We start from the raw sequence: 22,595 nt of genomic DNA, 5'->3' as shown, positions 1-22,595 counted from the left end.
AATGATTCTAATTTAAATCATTTTATTTCTAGTTCTTGCTTTTTTAATACCTTGTATTTTCTTTCTCATTTTTATGTAAAGCACTTAATTAGCATCATGAAATACGGTCTATAAATAAACTTGCCTTGCAATGAAGCTAAAGATATAAACTACATCATGTTGATATCGTATATTTTTACTATTGAACTCATGTCTTCGATCATGTCCAAACAATCATGTCTTCTAATATCTTCAACAATTGCGTACTGAGCTGGAGGAGACACATGTAAACAACTTTACTTGGACCCATTGTGCGAGCTGCCTCTTTAATACCGTGTGGTTTATATACATATTGCTGCTGAATGGGCTCACGTATTTTACACGACCAAGAGAAAACGTATCTCAAACCCATTGCACACCGTTTCCAGAAAACATGACGTTCAACCCGGAAAACGTTACAAAATGTTGCGCACCGGTTTGAGCTTTGAATGTGCCCCAAGTGTGGTAAATGGAAGCTAAAGCATGTCCGCCAATGATCTTAAATGCCAAAAAGATCTTAATTTGTTTTCTAAAGATGAACTAAAGTCTTACGGCTTACGGAATAATATGAGGTGAGTAATTAATAATTAATTTTCCTTTTTGAGGGAACTAATCCTTTAAAATCTCCTTTGAATCCACTTTCCAGCTTTGTGCCATAAACATGGCCACTGCATTTTTGTGTGAAAGGCAAGAGGATTGTGTCGATACAAAAGCTTGAGTGGTGTGTTATAAATAAAGATATAATTATATGTGCATTAGGTCACAGGGTTCATTTGTTAATTAGAAGGTGTAGAGCTGCTGGGGATGGTGCAGAGAGAACGAAGCTGAAGAAGTGAAGAATTAAAAGCGCATCGCTGTCTTCGGCCTCCGCCGTTTTTGCACGGCATCAATTATCTGCGCTGTCAGCCTCAGATGCTGCTTCAAAGGGGAGGTATTTCAAGGTGACACCACAGCAGAGGGGGTCGGAATGGGATGGGGAGAGCTGAAAATCTTTTGATCACTGTAAACCTCCTCAAAAAAAAAAAAGTCTTGGAACTGAGAAGAGGTGGAGTTTAAAAGCTGTCAGAGCGTTTGACCATGGTGTCTGGCTTTTAAAGTGTGTTCCCTCAAAGGGCAAAGTGCTGATTCTGAAACTTTTTTTTTTTTTTTTAAGTTTGCAGATCAAACCAGCAAAACAAAACAATATAGAAGGTACAGTGCCCAGGTACAAAAGCAAAAATGTACATCTTTTCTAACCTTATTTACCCCTAAATGTTACAAATTAGTACCTTTTAGCTTTTGAACCTTACTGTCCCAGTGACCGAGTGTAGGCTAATAGTGGGTAGTAAAAATACATTGTCAATAATGCATTTTCCAGAGAATATTTGATGTTTTATTATTGGGTATCATGACTATAATTATTGGTATAAATTATTTAATTTCTCACATGTTGTCCATATAATTCATTTTGGAGTGGAATTCAACTTTAAAGGAATAGTTTACCCAATCAAATTTATGTTCTGTCATCATTTAGGAACCGTAAAGTTGTTCCAAACCTAATGAGTTTCTTTCTTCTGAATACAAAAGAGGATATTTTAAAGTTAATGGCACCCATTGACTTCCATAGTAGGATCCAACTGTCTGGTTACCCACATTTTTCACAATATCTTCTGTTCTGTTCAGCAGAAGAAAGAAACTCATAGGCCTACAGGTTTGGAACAAAGTGAGTAAATTACAGATTTTTTGTTTTTTTTAGGTTTTGAGTGAACTGTCCCTTTAACACTGATCCTTTTTAGTCTTGCATTAAAATGAAAATATACACTATAATATAGATTAGATAAAAAATACTATTTATATAAGAAAACAACTTACTAAAAATAACCATGGTTTTAGGCTAGTAAAAGTGACCATGTTTTTTGGCAATTTGATTACCATACAACCACGGTTTTACCACAAATACCATTGTAGCAAAGCCATGGTTAAGTTGTGGTTATCATGGTTTAACAACAATAACCATGTATTTTTATTTTATTTTATTATTATTACATTTGTAGTAAAACCATAGTTCATTTTCGTAAGGGTAATTAAGTTATGAGACATAAATCAGTTTTTTATCCTGAATATAATGTAATTGCACTGGCCAGGGAAGATATGTATTCCTTTTAAGGTACTACTAATCCCAAGAATCTCGGAGGAGGTCCATGATTTCCGGGAATAGTGTTGCCAGTGGGAAGGTGCGCGCAGAGGGACCTGTTGGAAATGACGGGAGCAGAAATCCTGTATCACAAAAGACATCACAACAAACAACCCGAGGTCTAAAAGACAGAGAGCAGCGAGCCAGCGGAAAACAGGGTGTGTGTGAACCATAAAGAAGAAATGCCATCGCTGAATCTTGAGGTGTTTAGCCGGTTAGCACGTTAGCTCGCTCCACACCTGCTAGTCGGCTCATTTGGGCACCTCAGTGGACACACGAAACAAACATATTTCCACTCATACAGCACATGTCATGGGGAATTCTTGTGTAGATGACATATTTCAGAGGTCTCGCCATGTTTATAATAATTAACATTATAGGGGTTCAGTTGTTTCGCTAGGGAGACATTAGCTGGCTAATTAGCTGTTAATCTGCCCACTGACCCACATTCCGCCGCAGTCGCTAGGAATAACTATCCTGCGTTTAACTTTTTAGGTGTTATTAAAAAAAATCATAAATAGTTTGAGTTGGTGAGTTAATGGTAACGTTACTGAGTAGGGCTTAAAATGTAGCTGTTTTGTTTCATTAACAGCGGTTTAGTGTGTTTAATAATTAATGTCGAAAAATGTTTTACATCGTATATTTAATAGCAATACTCGGTCATATTATAGCAATACTCGGTCATATTAATATTGAGATAATGTGATTTATTTTGGGATAGTTTGGTAATATCATGGTTTCTGTCAGGTAATGCTCAATGGAGACGCTCATGAGTGCCGTGGCCCCGCGTGCACCGGCGACGGTGAAGCGGGGGTCCGAGGTGGACTTCCGCTCGGGCACGACGCTGGAGCAGCTGTCGACGCAGGTGCACGAGCTCGTGCAGCTGGAACAGGGAGAGTTCGGTGACCAGACCGCGCTCGAGGTGCACACGGCCAAAGACTTCATCTTTAATATGTTGGGTGAGGATACCATAGTGAACACACACACCTAAACATACACAACTTATTGGTTTATTTAAAGGAATTAAATATTTATCGATTAAAAGGTGATTTAAGCATGGGCTTCGGAACTATTGTGTGTGTGGGTGGGACAAGATCCAACCACTTTTTACAACCCATGATATTGGACCCACTGAGTTTTCTCATGTCTAATTCTGCACGTCTGTTTACCTACCCCTAACGGATAAACACTTATTATTAAACACGTTACACGCTTTATTTCCACTTTTCTAATATTTTCTTCATTTTCATTAAAAAATAAATGCCTTTCTGATCTGATATGTGCAATTTTGCAATTTCTAATTGTTTGGTGTCTCTGGTGGACATTTTTTGTTCCCTTCGGGGAAAACAGCTTATAAATCATACTAAGTGATGTTTTTTGAAAATGCAGAGTAAGGGGATAAAATATACAGTTTGTACAGTATAAAAAAATATTATTTCAATGGTAAATCCCAATAAAACATGATCAATTCTGTCCAAATATTATAATATTATGGCTGTAGCTGATCTGGTAAAGTGAGCGCTGTAAAACCCCCATGGTATACATTTAGGTACGGTCAACTTCATAACACAGATGACGCTTTTTTCTTTCTTTATCAAAAATGTCAAACTGCATTCAGGATGGTTAGAAAACTATGGTATTTTATAAAACGGATGTAATAGACTTCTGCTTTATTTGTCCAGGTCTCTGACCACAAGTGAAGCTGTTTGTCCAGCAGGTGTCTCTAGTTCTCCTTGTTATTTTTGCTCCCTCCAGATATCCCCTAACACCCTTTTCTAATCTCTTGCTCTCCCGTCAGCATGTACACACACACACACAAACTAAATGTCATCCTTTTTATGTATGACACAAGTGAGGGAGAGTGATTTGGCAGAACTGTATTGTTCTCTGAAAACATCACTGGAGCCGCTTCACGTAATCCTGTCAAACGCTGGATTTGGTGACAGTTTCTCTTTCTCTCTCTCGTTCTATTATTTTCTTTCCCTCGCCTGCTGTTTTTGTGTGTGTGCCGTAGCCTGTTCTCTCCTCCGTAGGAAACCTTTTAGCCTGTAGCTCTCCTCTGTTTTTATTTCATGTGTTCCATCGTTACCTGTGAATCATCTTTTATTTGTCGTTTACTTTTGGACGTTTGTTTACTGAGGGATTTTTTTTTTCTTCTGCCATCCTGTCAGTCTAGTGTTTGTGTTTCTTTTTTGCCTGCCTCCTGTTGCTTCCCCCTTTCTTTCTCATCTTGCTTTCGTCCCTCGCTGTTCAGCCAAAAGCTTCCCACTTGTTTTTTCTCGTTTGCTGTTTCCGTCTCTCACTCTCTAAAATATGCAGACCGTTTCAAAGCGACATCCATCACACACCTACTGAGAGTGATGGGTAGACAGCTTTTTATTTCTGTGCCAGGTAGGCTGCTCCTTAGCATTCATTTTGAATATGTTATGTACAGTATGATTGAAAAACCGACGATCCACTTTTGTTGACCCTTACCTGTCCATGACTATTTAGATGTTAAGTCACTTCAGAAGACCTGAATAGATTCTTGTAATGCAAGTGGCATTGATCAATAATTCAGATTTCCGTTTCCACACCTTCATGACCTGCAAGCATTAACATACCATCTGCATGCCAGCCTCAAGACTCACTACCATCCTGCGAACATATTCCTCCCAGAGGAGCTAATTAAACTGAAATGGTGTTAAAAATGTAAAAGACAAAAGGGATGTTATTGTTATTATGGTTATTGTAAAAAAAAAAAACACTTCAGTGTCCTGTTGTGAAGGTCACTGGGTCCCCGAAACAAACACCATAAACAATTTTTATGTCAATGGGTTTCATTCATTAATAATTGCATACATTATATATGCACGTTTGAACTTCTCATGAAAACTTTTCCGCCTAATTCACAACACGCAGGAATTTGTTGTTAAAGCCACACTGTGTGATATTTTCCCCCATCTAGCGGTGTAAAGGTGTATGACCATCCAGTGAATAATAGTTTCTGTTCCTCTCAATTCTGATTTCGTTTTAACTCCTACGGTGGCCTAGCCTAGAAATCAAGACGCACCCTAGCAGCAGCAAATCTAATCTGCTGCGAGTGTCGTCTAGCAACTCTCAGTACCCTTCTGAGCTGTATTCCCCTAACTCTTGCCGGGCCAATCACATCGTGTATAGAGTCGGCGGGCGGGGCCATAATGACGATGGCCGAGTTGCGTTTGCGTGCTTCTACTAAACACAGAAACTGGCGAACGGCGGTCTTTCGAATCAGCTTTGACCGCGACTCTGGAAGACTTGGAGTTAAGCTTTTCTCTGAGAAAAGAACAAAGAACAGCACTGAAGTCATTCTTAAAAAGGGAAGATGTGTTCGGAGTTTTACCGACCGGATACGGCGAATGTTTAATCTATCAACAAGCTCTGTTTCCCCTTCGTTGCTCTGGTTGGTGTAGCGCTATCCTATCGCGTGCAGAGGGAGTTTGAAAGACGACCGTTTATCCGCCCCTCAGATTGAGCTGTCAATGGTGAGTTTCCAGACCAAACATCTTAATGTGGGTCTGGCTTGTCAGGCTAACGGTGGCCGATTTAGTCCAAGATTAACATGGCAATCCCCCTCTTCACATTCGACACGGTGTCATTGAGTGTTAAAAGGCGAAGCTTGAATTTACGGGTATGTCCCTCTTTGGCTAATGTACTTTCAAGATGGAGGTGCAACATGGCGACCGGCATTCGAACCCCTCACCCGTATGTATTTTCAATGGCATATTATAAACTTACGAGAATGCTTTATTACTTGAAAGAAGTAAATATACATTAATGAGCACATATATTTTTGGAAGAACTAAGTGTTTTTAGCTGAGAGTAAACTAAAAAAGTTACACAGTGAAGCTTTAAAGGGATAATTGAAAAACCCAAAAATACAAATTCTGCAAATGTTGATTCACTCTAAAACTGTCTCAAACCTGTATAAATATGTGTTCTGCTGTTCACAAAAGAAGATATTTGAAAGATTTTTGGTAACCAAATCTCGGATCCCATTGACTACCATAGTAGAAGAAGAAAAAACGTGTAAATGTCACACCTGACAACCTGTGTTTCCTGGTTGGGCCGTAGTATATAAAATACTAATAAAATATTAAGTATTCGGCGGTGGCAGATCTTAAAGTCGGGTTTATGTGAAGATTGTTTTAAGTTCGCTTAAAGCCGGGTGCACACTGCGATTTTTGCCCACGATTTGGCCGTCTGAAACAAATTTAGCAAATCCTAAAAGATTCCTCTGATCCTAGGCTAAAATCTGAAGTCTTTGGTCATTAGTTTGACCGGCAGCCGATTAATGAGCGCTGCGATCACATTTTACCTCAGAAGAAATTCTGGCAGTGTCAGAAGATTTGCCACACAATCCTGCAGTGTGACTTCTCCTACGTCGACAGTCAAATATCTCCGTTTTTCAAGACAAACTTTGACCAAAACGAGAGCTAGAGATTTCTTTGTTGTCAGCATTTCATTCATTCAGCGCGTCATTCATTACTGATATAAAACTCTGGACGAGTTTTCTTGCGCGCTTCCGTTTTAGCGCGCCTCGACTATCGTACTGTCTGACATTAATGACAACTGAGATCTTACAGGGTGCCATGGCTTACATCGGGGATCATGTTCGTACAGTCTGACAAGGGACATTCGCAAAGGATTTTGAAAAATCGCACAGTGTGCAGGACCCATAAATTTACAGGTTTTTTTTTAAACCCTAATGTTGAAATAATGTAGCTTTCAATTGTACTGTAATATTGAATGTCTATCGTTAAAAAACAATCAATTCAATTTTTGGGCTAAATTTAGAAAAGTTATTGATAAATCATGATTTGATCGTGAAAACGTTCCTTCGCTCAAATTCGTGCATATGCATGCTTAGTGTATGAGACAATGTTTTAGTCCAACTGAAATCCAACCAGGCCTTTTTTTTTCTTTCTTTTTTCTTTTTGGCAAAGTCAGATTTAGAGGTGGGTATTACCACACCTTTACCAATTTGATTCGATTTCGATTCATGTGCGTTTCGATTTGATTCGGTACTGGTTATTTTAGATATATATCAGGTAGAGTACATGACAAATTTCATTTATGAATGCTGTAAATCCAGTTGTTTGTACTACATTACAAAATATTGAAGGTTAAAATTGATTTGCATACAAACACTTATACACAAGGCAGTTTGTATAATAATAGTTATAATAGTAACTTTATAATTACATAATTTTGTTTCTACTCCTACTAGTTTATAAGTAGTAATGTAATGAATATGTAATATATTGCATATTTTTTCTGTTATTTTTTAGCTGACTATCAAGTTTGCAGACATTGAATGCTTTTTTTGAGGTAAATGCGACACTGTTTACAAGCTGTTTTATTGACGTCTTTCTGCAGTTGAAATGCTGATTGATCGATTACATGACATGATACACTTCAGTGAACTGTACTGTATCTTTCAAACATCCCTTCTGATGTTCATTCATGTTTATTTTGTGCTGTAACTAGTAGTAAAGCAGAAGAGATTTTCAGTTCCATGTTAAAAAACAACATAATGGTATTTATTAAATTTCGTAAGCAAATGGACAGAATTTTGAAACTTATTTCATATCAAAAATAGCAAATCACAAAGCTTATTGTGATTTGTTGGATGGAAGGTAATAAAATGTTCTGTTCAGCATAGACTAAAAGATCAGTTCCCTAGGATTTAGGAGTTGATATCAGTTCATCAGAATGAGAGCAGTTTAAAATTCAGAAATCATTTTGTTTTTACCCAGCCCTAGTCAGACTAACCTAGATTTGACTATAGCTCAGCGTCGTCCAGCATATATGCACATAAATTGGACATCGATCATGTCTGTTAGGGGTGTCACGATACCAAAAGTTGGCCGGTAACGATACCTCAAAAAGTACACGATACTTGATGCCAAAGTCGATAACGCAGTAAAAATATAAAAAAGAAAACTTTAATGTGAACTTTTTTTGTAAATATTTTTTTTTTTTAAAGAAATTACATTTATTTCACCAAAATGTTTGCTCACTCAATGTATGTGTTTTTATTAGGTAACTTGTTACAATTGTCAGTAATAAAATAAGAATGAATAAACACATACGAAGCAGTAGCACAAAGAAATACGATAGAATTAAGAAGAAGAAAAATGTCAGGTTGGTCTAACAGTAGTATTCAAGTAAAAATACCACAGATATTGAATGATATCAAGTTAAATATAGACTAATCCTTATTAAAGGGGTCATGAATTGAGAAATCAACTTTTCCTTCAGCTTTTGATTATTTAAAAAGGTCATCGGATTCCAATATTAGGATTGCGGTTGAAATGTATTCCCTGTGATTTGGGATCAAACTCGAACATGTATCGGCGAATCATTCGGTTGCCGTTTTAGAGAGAGAGAGAGAGAGAGAGAGAGAGAGTGGGTGGGTTCAACCTTTATAGTGCAACCATGTTCGTTACCATCTGTACTTACGGTACTGTGGAAAAACAAGTACCGTCAGGATTTTATTTTATTTTTAAAGTATCAGTTCTCACGTCATCCCTAGTCTGTTATGTATTGCTTGGACAGACAGATTACTGTAGCATCATTATAACTGCATAAAAACATACATCTTGTTTTTTAAATCCTAAATGTTATAGTTATTTAACTTGGAAGAAGTCACAGAATGCAGTAAATTTCCTGTAGAGGTGACCGAGTCCAAACTTCAACAGACCTCATGTGAAAACAGGTGAACAGACCTCATGTGAAACTCATGCTTTGACAGCAGTGCACATTGGGCTCTGATATATGGCTAGTAAATGTGTATGCTAACCAGCTTCCCTTTGGCATCTGTCATTGAGACTGATGTTTTTCGTTGAAGGTATTATTAATCTGTTTTTGTTTTAAAGTGGTCAATAATGGTGACCGTTTGAGGAAGTGATGAGTGAAATGCACCTGGTGCTGATGGCTTCTGCCTGTAGGGAGTGATTGGACATAATGAATTAAGTCGTTTGCTTAAACAAACTGGTAATTAGTAAAGCTGTTGCTACTTGTTTTGGACAACATGATTTTAACACCCCTAGCAAGACAATTCTTTTCCTTGTTTCCCTAGTGAAGGATCATCTTTAGATTATGGGTCATTAAAGCACTGTTAAGTAGCACATCCATATGGCAGCTATACTTGCAGTATTCAGTAATTGTCTTCTTAAGTCATCTTTTAAATTAGTAGATTGAATTTGAATGCAATGAGTATGCGATAAATAATTCTAAAGAAATGCATGTTGACCAATTTCTACCATCATAAAATATTAAAAGGCAAGATGTTCGTTTTAATAAAAAAGGATTTCACTTGTTCATTTGAAAGAATTTAAGGAGCTGGGCCACATCTGAAAATGAGAGCAACGGCTTGAATTGCAAAACAGAGTTGAAGGAGACTATTCATTTATATCTTTCACTCTGAATTAGTGAGAATGACTCCCTAATGAGGTTTAGGGAGGTTTCTGTCGTCTTAGGGAAAAAATCATCTTCCTCTTTTTCCCTCCCTTCCTTACTTATCTGCTTTTGTTCCTCACTCACTTCAGAAACCAATTATTGAACTAATACTGCATATTATAGTTTTTTATTTGTATTTTTAGATCCACTGTCATAGTGCAAGGAAGATCACTCTTGCACTTTGACAGTGGCTCATCCAGTAAAAGCAGTTGGTGTGGGTTTCTGCAAAAGGGATCTCAAGCCCTATATTCTTACTTATTTAAAGGTGCAGTAAGACATTTCTGAGAAACACGATATTTGAAATCAAAGCCCAAACCAACACACACCCCTCGCTTCATTGCTCCACCCCCTAAGTTGCGCACAATGGTTGGGGAATTAAAAATCAATTCCAATTCTGGAATCAGGATAGTTCCCCCAAAAATGAAAATTGTCATAATTTACTCATTCTCAAGTTGTTTCTTTCTTCTGCTGAACACAAAAAAGATATTTTGAACAGTCTCGGTAGCCAACCACTTGATGGACCACATTGACTTTCATAGTATTTTGTTCCATATACTATGGAAGTCTAGCCTGACGTGGTCATACTCAATTCTAGTCAGAATATGAGTCTGAAACTGCTTCATTGTGTTTCAACCGAACCAGGAAAGACATCGATTGGATAGACCTACAACCAATCAGAGCAACAAAGCGACACATTGTCAAATGTCAACAGACAGAGCTCAACTACTGTTGCCAAGTCCGCGTTTTATCGCGACTATTATGTGATAGGTTGAGCGACTATTATGTATATGTGATAGACCCATGAGTGCGAATTTTAGCAGGCAATCTTGCCAAAATAACACATTTTACCCCCCAAACACCATTTTTCCCTGGAGAACCCCCCGAGAAGCAATTGTTTAGGGCTAGTAGTTGGCGGATTTTGTTGTAAAAACTTGGCAACCCTGTCTGCACGCGCGCTGGAATAAACGATCTTAGCCGGTGTTGTAAAAAAATAAAAGAATTTATTGATACACAGAGTCCTTACCCAACATGATCATCATTTCTGAGAGAAATAGTGAAGGTGAATGCAGATACAAACAAGCTCTCCATTTAGGATTCGAGTAAATATAACCCAAGCCCCTTTGATGACGTGCAGGATTACGTTACTGTTGATCATCTGTCCATCATCGTCTAAAGCCCGCCCTGATGATTTCATTGGTCTGAACAGTTTCTGTTCGGAGATAATTACTCCTCTATGGAGCGAAGCCAGACCGAATTGCCCGACCTAAAAATGTTGTGGGCGGGGCTAGGTTCGGCTGGCATCCAGGCTAATGGAATTCAATGGTGCCCATCAACTGTATGGTTGCCCATGTTCTTCAAAATAGTATCTTTAGTGTTCAGCAGAAGAAATTGATTTAGGTGTTGATTTGAATTTTTAACAGCATTTCTCAGAAATTGTTGCTTGGCCATCACCAGGCCAAGCTCAATTTAAGATTGAACATTGGTCTGGGGACTCTGCTCTGTATTTTCTAATGCACAAGAGGCGTGATAATTCAAATGACTCTGTACGCAATTGGATAGTCCTTTAACCAATCAGACCACAAGAGGCATGATCAATGGGCAACGACCCATCGCTTCTCTATCTGTCATCGTGTTAAACCCGCCAATAGCGCGCCAGGTGGTTAAGCCCGTCTGTGATTGATTCCCGCAAAAGTGTAACAGAAGCAGTAGAGATGAATGTACAGTTTTCCAGATTGAGTTGCAGGATCAAATCAAATCACCAGCAGATCAGGCTGGGTTTACCTAGTCTACAGAAATGGCCTAATGCACCTTTAAAAGTATAAAATTAGTCTAAACAACTTAAACACCAGGCATTTTTTTAGATTGAGTCCTGCATCCTAGTCATTAGTGAGCCAGAGAGCTGCACATTTGGATATTTCTGTCCTGTGGACCTTTTGCAAGACAACTGAATGCATAAGAACTCAAATAAAAAATGTTTTTATTGATGTGCTTGGGGTTGGAAAAGTAAAAATCTTTTAGCATTTTGAGCTTAAATTGTTTAGAAGTGGGATAACTTTGCCCTCTCATTCCCCTCACTCCTATGTCTACCCACCCCTCCATTTGTCTTTTTAAAGACAGGTCATATTACCTCTTTTTGTCATGAATATTCTTTCTCTTCACAGGCTTGGTGCAGAAGGTAGACAAGCGACTGCCGGTTGCCAATGAATACCTGCTGCTATCAGGTGGGGCCAGGGAAGGTGTTCTTGACCTTAACCCAGAGGACCTTGGTGACTACGCCAAAGGTGTGGACTACGATTTGGACTTCACTCTACTGGTGCCTGCTCTTAAACTGCACGACCGCAATCAGCCTGTGACGCTGGACATGAGGCATTCCCCGCCATGCCACTCATGGCTGAGCCTGCGCCTCTGTGATCCTGCGATGCTGGCGCGTTGGCGTATCTGCTGTCAAGACGAGATTAATAGAGAGAATAAAGATGTGGAAGATGAGGAGGAAGAAATTGGTGCAGCGCAAGGCTCAATCCCATCTCTGCAGAATCCTCAATCATTAGATGGGTGCTACTTCTCTCCGTCGTTGGTTGCCGATTGGTTCTGGGGTGTAGTTGGGACAGCGGTGGAAGAGTTGCGGCAGAATCCTCAGAGAGGGATTCCTGTTCCTTATCGCGTGGAGCGCAATGGCCCTTTAACAACCCTGATTCTCACTGCGGGAACTAGCCGTATCCTCTATGACTTGCTTCCAGTGGTGTCGTTTCGTGGCTGGCCAGCCGTCGCACAGGGCTGGCTCACGACCAACCATTTCTGGGATGGTAAAATAACGGAGGAGGAGGCCATCAGTGGGTTCTACTTGCTTCCCTGTTATTCTCCAGCTGCCAGCCCCACAACCAGACCTGACCGTGAGTGGAGACTTGCCTTCTCCCGCAGCGAGGTTCAGCTAAAGAAATGCGTGCCCTACCCAATGGCACAAGCCTTCCAAGCGGCTAAAGCTGTACTGTCAAGACTGTTAGCTCGCCCACGCACAGGCCTTAGCCTCTACCACCTACGTACCTTGATGTTTTGGGCATGTGATCGATTGCCTACCAGCTACCTTAGCTGTCCAGATCACGAGACACCTGCGCGCCTCTTCCTTGGTCTTCTCGATGACTTGACTCACTGCATTCTAGGCAAAAACTGTCCGAATTACTTCCTCCCCCAGTGCAACATGCTTGAGCACCTCACGGATGGCGCTGCCCTGTTAGTTGCCCGCAAACTTGCACATTTACGTTCTGATCCTGCAGAGCACTTAAGAGCAGCTTTGGAGCAAGCTCAACAGGCATGCCAGCTCAAACGAGAGGCCGCTGGAGCCGGGAGCAATGGGCATGGGTTATCATCACCTAGCCACGCATATGGTGCAGGATCACCACAGGATGACCGGCTAGCACAGCGACTACAACAGCTGGTGACAGAAAACCCTGGCAAATCTATTTCAGTCTTCCTCAACCCAGATGACGTTACACGCCCTCATTTCCGCATTGACGACAAGTTCTACTGAGTGAAATGAGCTGGTTTACACACTGCCCAGGTGACAGAAACTAGTGTTGTCAAAAAGTACCGACCTCTATACCAAATCGGTACTGAAATGTTAAAAATGTGACGCTTCGAGCGCTGTTGAGCTTGAATCGTAAACATCTCTGACTGGCCATTGTGCTCACGTGCTGGTCGGATGTGCCTGTGATTGGATACAATGATCAAAACACAGAAGTGTTCAGAAAAGTGTTTTGAAAGCTGGAGCAGGAGCGTTTAAAAGCACAAGCAGGCGTCAGCCAGCGGACCGGTAGGCTGATAGACTTGCATTCAAACGCTCTGTGTGTATTCGTGCAAGCGCTCCGTGAAAAACATGAGGTATTTTTAAAGCATGTTTGTGAAGCGCTGACCGTAGTAGCCCATCACAGACATATTTGATGAGCGCGTGAGCACAATGGCCAGTCAGAGGTGTTTATGATTCCACTCAACAATGCTCAAAGCATCACATTTTTTAATTTTCAGTACTGATTTGGTACCGCGGTCGGTACCTTTGACAACACTAACAGAAACCCCATATGACAGAACTTATAGAGGACACTATGCTTCTGTACTGAATCAAATTGTAAAATTGTGTCCACATTGGTCTCGCTCAACAAGGCTGACAACAATCAAAGCACCTGCTTGACACTCCAGTGAGGGTTCATCAGGTGTCACAAATGTCAGGAAGCACAAAAGTAACAGGTGAGAGGATGGATTTTAGTTATTGGACTCGATCAAAATATAATCGCATCCTGAGGAAATCCCCATTGACGGACTGCACATCAAGACTTGATACAATAATACTTTTCTATAGAGTTAAAAGATTTTTTACCCACTACTCGATACTACTGAGAATATAAACGACTACTATTTTCTGCAGAATGAGGGCAGTAGAACTGGAAAACCATCTAGGCCAAGCTATATTATGATGAAACCGAACGTAATTTTTGTGTGTGTGGGGAAGTTTGCCGTTATTGATCACACAAACTTCTCTTTCTTTAGTCTGTCAGCTACCCTGCTTGCTCCCTTTCTCAGGTACTTTTAATGACTTTCTTTTAAGTAGTGACTTTTGAGCTGGTCTAGTCAAAAAACAACACAAGAAGAAAGATAGAAAAAGACAAGGAATAACTTGCAAATCCAGGCCTTGTCCTTTATGTATAAGAAGCTGTTGTACAGCCTGTAGAAACAATCTTTTTTGAAACAAATACTGTTCAAAGCTTCTGTTTACTTTTTATATTTTTGAGTTAGATGGCGTTGATAGTATATCACGTTTCAGAGACAGTTTTAAATGCTGAATAGAGGTCGTACTAACGACACTGATTGTGCTCCTGATTGGATTCTAAGCTACGCATAAACTATGTTATAGTGGAAGGGCTTTTCTTTCTCCGTTATTGCATATGTTTGAATGAAATAGTCTTTGACAGTTAGATGGTTTTGTGGTGATGAAGGTTTGCCGACACTTGTTTTGTAATAATAGAGAGAGAGAGATCTAGAGTGGGCAACAGAGGTTTAGAGAGAGGATAGAAGGAAGGTGTAAAGAGGGTGTTTTTTTTTTGTGTATGTGTGTGAAAGGGTCCTACAGGATCTCGCTCTTGCAGGTTTGCATTGGTAGCTGTGGGAGGCAGAGATGGATGTAGAAAGTCAAACACGACGTCCACCAGATAGATTAGGCCGAACCAATGGGACTCCCGGGAACGCAGACATCTGCTCTCCCTCACTCATTGTCGCTTTCTGTCTCCTTCCTAAATCCTACCATCTTCATCGGCCTCCATCTCCATCTCTACCTCTTTCACTGTGCTCAAGGATTAAAGAACAATGTTACATGTGTATTCAGCATAAATCACATTAGCGCCCTGTGGGAGTTGGCAGACTATTCATGTGCGCTGCTGACATGGCTGCTGCGTATATACAGAGCAATCAGTAACAGCGATGCCTTTGAATGGCGAGGAATAGGCTTTTTCTAATGGATTTCTTATTCCTATATGAGAGACATGCTACTGAAAAGAGTTTGTTTTGTGTTGCACAGTTAGTCTACTATACATATATCTGCTGTATGCCAAGGAAAAGACACCAAAGATAGTTTAAAAGACTGATTGCTTATAATAAAAGTCATGCGTCATGAGGGAAAGAGATGTATGTCTTGTGTAAATTGTCAGGGTTTGACACTGTATACCTTAAAAGGCCTATTTAGTGGGTTTAAATATTGTGATATGCTTGAATCAATATTTGTAATGCTATTTTCAGTGTTTTAATGCTTATATTATTATGACCGTTGTTTAGCACAATGCCTGATATCAAATGAACAGTGGTACTATGCAAAATTTCAGAATCATCTCTATAAATGATATATTAAGGCCTCTGCTATGCCTGATAATTACCAAGAGCGTTTTATACAATGATTGCATTGGGGGGAAATTAATGTTCCCGCCTTAGGGCATGATGAAATGTTCCAGATGCATTTCAGGTGAATATCTGAAGGAAGCCAAAGCACATTCATTTTTCTTCCCAACTTTTTAATAACGTGGTCCCAGTGTTTCTTTATCTGATAGCGTAGTCCCTCGGGTCATGCTGTCGAGTACAAAAGAGTTTTTCGCCCTCGAGCAATGAATGTAAACAACATTTTTTACCTCCAGAATTAATCCATTCATCTACTTAAATTCCCTGAATGGAAACAGAACGATGCATATTTAAAATGGTACCAAACATTTATACATTTCATATGATTTCTCTATCGTGCCTCAGAAGGCATTTCTTTTTTTCTTTTGTAGGGGGGGGTTGCCCTTTTATTTCTTTTTGTGTAATTCTATGTGATGATGCTGGTCATAGCATGAAATAAAACTATCTATATGAAGATTTGTACTGTTTATATTTTATATCTATGAATGTTGCACATCCCAAACCAACTCTAAAGACTAATTCCAGACAGTTAGGTTAAATGTATTCTACATTATATTTGGTTGTAACATCTAATTAAAGCTGCAAGCAGTGATGAAAGGGCCCTTACACCCGAATAAGTAGCCTATAACTGCGAATAGTGGGCGACATGCAAAGAAGTGGCAAAATATAGGAGAAATATGGCATAAGTCACTTTAATGTGCCACATTTCCTGCTGCCTTCAGGTGGCACTTTGAATAAACCTGAATATTGTCATGTAGATGCATCTTCAGGCCAGGACTATCAAACGTGGAGTTTGGGGCCAATTGGACATTGTATGCCCGAGTTACAACAACTTGCTGTTTAATGGCGAAACATCTTTGTAAGGAGTTTTCAACATCAGGGAAATCTCAAGATCTTCGCAATTTAACATCGCAAAGGCCTTTAGATTAAACTGACCAAATAGGGTGTTGATCTGATTAAATCAGATTAAAAAAAATTATGAGTTGATTGACTCTTTCCCCGCCAGGGTTTTTGCAAAAATTTGAAAGCCCATAGAATATTTCTTTTTATGAATATATGAGCATGCAATATATCAAAAGAGAAAGCTGACCCTCTTCTTAAAAAAATTTTTAAAAAAAGAAATAAACGTTTCATTCTAGTTTCAGAGCGATGATCAAACACAGATGGAGCAGATCGAGTCCATCAACACCTCTAATGCTTCAGTCCTGTAGCTCATCCTGGGTCCACATCTCATTCACTAACGTTAGATAGTTTTGATGCATATGATGTTTAATGTTGATGGTCACGTTATTTTGCAGATGATTACATGCGATCGCTTCTTTTACTCCATCCTCCTCGCGTGTGTTTTGATCAGGATATGCAGTACTCATTCAGAAGATGCGTAATAGCGCCCCCTAGCATCTGACAGTAGAAACCTGGAAAATTCCAGTTTTGGCCGGGAAGCATTTTGAGCGTGTGCAATTTTGCAAAGAAAATGTAAAATATCTCACTTGAAGTTAGGTTTTCAGATTTCATACAAGGAGACTTTTTTGTAGGTATGGAGCTGTTAATTGGGTCTACCGAATTTCATATCTGTATGTGAAACACAGCAGGAGGAGCACTTCGTTGAAATTTTGTAGGTGCTGCTCTTGAGCCATTTTCCACGCCTTAGGGCCCATCGTCCCAAATGGCACCCTAAACCCTCAAGGTCTTCCTCTGAGTCCACACTTTCACTACGTAATGCCGCTTTGATTACTGGGAAGAAGTCCCCGGCGTAACCCGCATCCGTGCGCATCGAGGGCGCATATCGACCTCAAAGGGACACTCGCGAGCACCCTTCTGAGACCTAAAATGACAAACGGGACACCCTGTGGTCTCGTGGACTAAACAGACACGCACGCAGTGGCCATCGTAAGTCCACAAGACCGAATGTGCACATGAAGTGTGCCATTTGGGACAGAGCCTAATTCTGAAACTCATAACAGAGGGAAATATTCACCACTTCACGCATGTGAAAAGTTTCATGAGTTTTCGAGGATGTTGAGGCCCTCAAATAAGTGATTAATTTCAGAGAAGACTAAAAAATTGAGCAATTCCAATAGGGTCCTCATACCATCGGTGCTCAGGCCCTAAAAATAGTCAGTTGTCACTCGCTGGCTTGATGTGATAATCCAAAACAATATGCTTGATGCAGATTAACGATGAGCTCGCATTTAATAAACACCAGGAACCATCCTAGTCAAAAATGAAACTCCATTACAAGACCCTGAACAGAAGATAACTGAGGCTCTATACACAGGATGACAAGGGGCTAATGAGGGACAAGTTTGTATTACTAGAAGATTTAAAGTTAAAAGGCAGAATAACCCTACGAATAAAGCTGTTCACACCAACGATGAAAACTAAATATAAAAGAGTGCACCACAACTGTAACATTGACAGCCAATCAGAATCCATCCTGCTTTAAAGCGACAGACGACAAAACTGCAGCATGAGCTAAGAATAAACCGAAGGTTACTTATTGCTATAGTTATCTTCATAGTTATTGTTCTTGGTGTGGCTGGGCCTTTATTCTTGAAGTCTCAGATTTGGTGGCTTCTCAATGTGCAATACAATGTTTGTGCAACAGAGGACGCCGTTTGACCACAAAGTGTTCGCTTTATCCAAAACCCCCCATTCTGCACCGATTCTCACTCAGGAGTTCAGGAGACACCGTAACCTGTCATATCTCTGCAACACATTATCCTGTATATGTACAGGATATAGATGGAAATGCATGTATACACAGTGGCGTCCAAAAAGTGCATGTGGAAAATTTGGGGGCTTGGAAATAAAGTACACAGATAATTATTTAGATAGAAAGATTTAAGATTCAGCACACTTTCTAGGCGACTTCTCATGATGTTTACCATCATCTCAAGGCCTGCTGTCTTTAAAGCAAAGGGGAGACCTGCATACCAAACCTTCAATTCAATTTTCCCTCAAATATTATAATTCGTAATAGAAAAATATGTATTAAATTAGAGAAGAATCCAAATAGGAGTGTGTCAGACTTTTGGACCTCACTATTGTTGATTAGTTACTAAACTGACCCAAACCATAATAAACGTGTTTTAGCATTTTAGATATGAATTTAAAACATTATGTAGGCCTTGACATTTCATACCCTCTGAGATGGCAAAATCTGCTCACACACTTTCATCTCAGCTGACTCACACACTCCTGTTAGCTAACATGTATGTCAAGATGTGTATGTTTGATGTTAATTTAGCTGCAATACAAATTTAATGCAAATGAATTTACTGGCTATAGTTCTTATTACTTATATATAGTGAGTGTTTAATAATTTAAGGCTGCATGTCATAAGCATAGCTGTGGCTGAAGGGCACTTTGGTTGCGGTTGATGGATGGATGGATGGATGATGTTAAGCCGATGCTGAAGAGCTTCAGACACTTCTGAGAAAGATGATGAAGTTGCAGCCTCATATTTTCCAACATGCTGGACACACACACACACACACATAGTCTCGCTGATACCTCAGCAGTCTGTCCCGTTTCATAAAGAGGATTACACATCAGGCACGAGGGGATTTCCTGGAACGGGACACTCACATCCTGTCTGTCAATCACTCCGACGGCGCTATCGCCGGACATTGCTTCACTGAAACCCCGCTCAAGGTTAGGCAGGGGGCAGATGTGAGATTTTATCCTCCAGGGTCACTAAGGGGAGGGTCATCTCTCTGTTTTTGTCATGTGTAATTTGTTTCGGTATTCTTGGCGTGATGCGTTGATCCTAACGGATTTGATTTAAATGACAGTGATCTCTTTCTCCCCTCCTTCGCTTGATTTAGTGTAGTCATTAAACAGAAACTGGAGGCTCGCGGGGGCCAAATCGGTTCTAAATCTGTTGATGACAAAAAAAATTTGAACCTGACAAAAAATATTAACCACTGCTTTTGCATGATGAAAATGGTGGTGATGAATGATCTGGGAGGCGTTTCCCGAAAGCATTGTGAGCCTTCATAACTGGGTTATTTTGAATTTAATTAACACTAGCCACGTTTGCATGCACACTTTTTGTCATTCCGATTAAAATAATTCCGATTCAAAGATTTAGTGGACTGTTTACATGAGACGTTATCTAAACCAATCTGGTAGTTACATGTGTCGACTTTCAGGCCCAGTCCACACGAAGCCAAAACTTTCCCAATCCGATCTTTTTTTTCCCTCGTTTCAAGAAATAACTGCGTCCACACAAGATCACCGAAACCAACTAAAAACGATGTAGTTTGCATGCCAGGCCAGTGTGTGGTGCTGTAATTCTGCCACAGAAATACACTAAAAACGGAGAAGAAGAGTTGTGGCTAGAAGGGGTATAGCAGTGGTCGGAGGTGAGGCAAAATCTCACAATAAAATCACAATAAATACATTTATTTAACAGATATGTTTTATTAATGCCTACACCTACACCAACCCAGAACATACCCTTACAATAATGCAGATAGCGTTATTAAATGAGGCGATATTGATGTGCGCATGCCCAGTGCCCGTAGTTGTATCCCTTAACTCTTTCACCGTGCTGGACGTAATGTGGTGACATCACCGTTTCAGAAAATATACGGATTCGATGTACACGCGAAAACGGAAGATTGCCGTTTTCAGATTTACCCGCTTTGGGACCCGGTTTCGAAAAATCGGATTCATGCTTCTAAAACGCCGGATCCATGTGGACGAAACGCTGATACGGTACAAAATGTATACATATACAGCTAAACGCGTCTCCGTGTGGTCGGGGCCTCAATCGCTATCATTTTGTGACATGCAGTTTGTCTGCCGCATCAAGGGGGGTCGCACACTGGATGCGAAGCGAAGCGCAACGTCGCGCGCCACGTCTCTAAAATTCAAACATATTGCTTTCAATGAGTGTAAGCACACCGGCGGCGGCATTCGGTGCCTGTCCGCGGCAACTCAGGAAGTTGTTCAAAATCCTTCTCCGCCACGAGCGCCATTTCAAGACTTTATATTAAATTTATATTTAATATAAATTGATCAATATACTGATTTGGCCCTGTGCTACAAGATTCAGAATTGAGGTCGCGCGTATATAATGTGCGCGTCCGGCGTGAGATCCTGTGACGCAGTGCTGAGCTTCAGTCCGTTGTGCGAACGGCTTCCATCAGAAATGTCGACGCTTTCCTCTCCTGCAGCTGAATGCGTTCACGGATGCAATATCAACTCTCAACGGCCACCAGGACTTATACGGTTTTATAAAAGCTATTTATTTGTTGTAAAGTGTAATAATCATCTCAGAAAAATAAATTCTTCTGTCAGGCGCAGTTGAAGTAAAAAGTGCCTGGGACAAACGCTGTCAAGATGAGAGGGTCTAGCCAGGCTATGTCTGTGTCATTATGCCAACATTATCTTCATAACTTATATATAACTTAATAAAAAGTTTAACGTTAACCCTCAGAAAAATTAACTTTCCTCTCTTGTCAGCATTATAGCCTGTGTGGGAGCGCGGTCAGTGGTGAAGGCGCGTGCTGTGTATGACGTCATATAAGGACGCACACTCAAAAGTAATCGGGTCAGGTCGTCTACATGGTGATTATTTTCGTTTGATCGGTTCATGAAAAGGTTTATCCCACCTCTCTCAAACCGATTACAATTTCATTCGGTTTGAGCATTTTTATTCCGATTAAGGTGTTTATATGGAGCATTTTCATTCGGATTGGACTTTTAAACCGATTACAGTGCTCCATGTAAACGCACCTAATGTTTATTTCAGTAAACTTAAGTTGTTTTTACGTACGGTTATTGCAATGCCGTTTTGTTGAATCAGGTTAACAGTCTTAATTTTGTCTAAAACTAAGTTCAATTATTCTAAAATGAATATCAAACAAAAACCATAACAAGTAATCCAGTGTATTTGCAAATTTACAAATGTTATCTAACAAGAAAACCTGCCAGAAGACGGTTTTGTTACATCCAATGCGTGGCCAAAGTATAGTTGTTTTATTTTGTTTATAATGTTTAATTATTAAAACAACTGTAATTGTTTTTAGCAGGTCCTGACCCTGAGCACATGCTCAACACTTCACCACAGTGCTAACCTCCAAAAACAAATAACACAAACTTTTAAATACCAACATTAAACATTAAAAAGTCTCCATTTTCTCATCTTGTTAAAAATGCATAAAATAGCACTGTATTTAAACATTTACTCTCCAAATTCAGCCCATTTACAAAGCATGATGGGAAGTGAATGTCCAGTTTGTTTGGGTTACTTGACTGAAACATGTTATTTGAAAATAAAAACATTAAGTTATGTCAAAGAGTAACTGTTTTATGTCAATATAACATGAAGCAGTTAACCAGAAACCTGATATAAGGGTGTTAAATCAAGATGAGTTACTTAAATAAAGTGAACAGCATCATGCAATCATTTTTCTGAGTGTAGAGAGCATTGGTGCGAGCGGTTTCTACGATTTGGCTTACGATGCTTTTGGGAAAGGCAGCCATGATTGTTTTGCACCAGAGGAACAGCTCTCACGATCATTAGGAAACATTTGTATAGGCAACTTTTCCTCAAGCACTAGAGTCACAGTTATAGTCATTTTTTTTCTGTACTCCTTTGTGAATCTGAGCCTCCTCTTAATGTGCTCATAGTTGGATCTCTGCACTAGCTCGTACGCTTCCGGCCAATTTTGTATCACAGTGTGGCTAATGTTATTATTTCCTTTTGATTAATAGTTTTTGTTGTATTATTCCTCACTTGCAGTTCACTTTGGAGAAAAGCATCTGCTAAAGGAAATCGGAGTATTTCAAATGCAGGTTGTCTTAGAGTTGCAGTATTACTGTATTAAAATCTACATTTAAATCTAAAGTATACTCGCAAACTGGGTTGTTTGTGCCAAACTGCATCTTTTGTATTGACTATTTCATTCAGCATCACATATACAAGCTTTCTGTGAGGGATTTAAAGTGATATTTCACCCAAAAAGGAAAATTC

At 39.8% G+C, this 22,595-nt stretch overlaps 1 protein-coding gene across 2 annotated transcripts; it reads left to right on the top strand.

The window, feature by feature from the left end:
* Nucleotides 1–2,146: 2,146 nt before the first annotated feature.
* On the top strand, nt 2,147–16,058 carry tmem102 (transmembrane protein 102). Of its 2 annotated transcripts, none has more exons than XM_067446997.1 (3): nt 2,147–2,405; nt 2,939–3,150; nt 11,836–16,058. In XM_067446997.1, exons 2-3 carry the CDS (start codon nt 2,949–2,951, stop codon nt 13,197–13,199), a joined length of 1,566 nt encoding a protein of 521 aa, XP_067303098.1. In that variant the 5' UTR covers nt 2,147–2,405; nt 2,939–2,948; the 3' UTR covers nt 13,200–16,058. The 2 variants fall into 2 exon arrangements, with proteins under 2 accessions (XP_067303098.1, XP_067303089.1); XM_067446988.1 differs by having other exon boundaries at nt 2,149–2,349.
* The last annotated feature ends 6,537 nt before the right edge of the window (nt 16,059–22,595 follow it).

Source organism: Pseudorasbora parva, chromosome 1, assembly GCF_024679245.1.
Source record: "Pseudorasbora parva isolate DD20220531a chromosome 1, ASM2467924v1, whole genome shotgun sequence".
NCBI lineage: Eukaryota > Metazoa > Chordata > Actinopteri > Cypriniformes > Gobionidae > Pseudorasbora > Pseudorasbora parva.
Note: the sequence above shows the minus strand (reverse complement) of the source record. Positions and strands in the feature narration are given on the sequence as shown.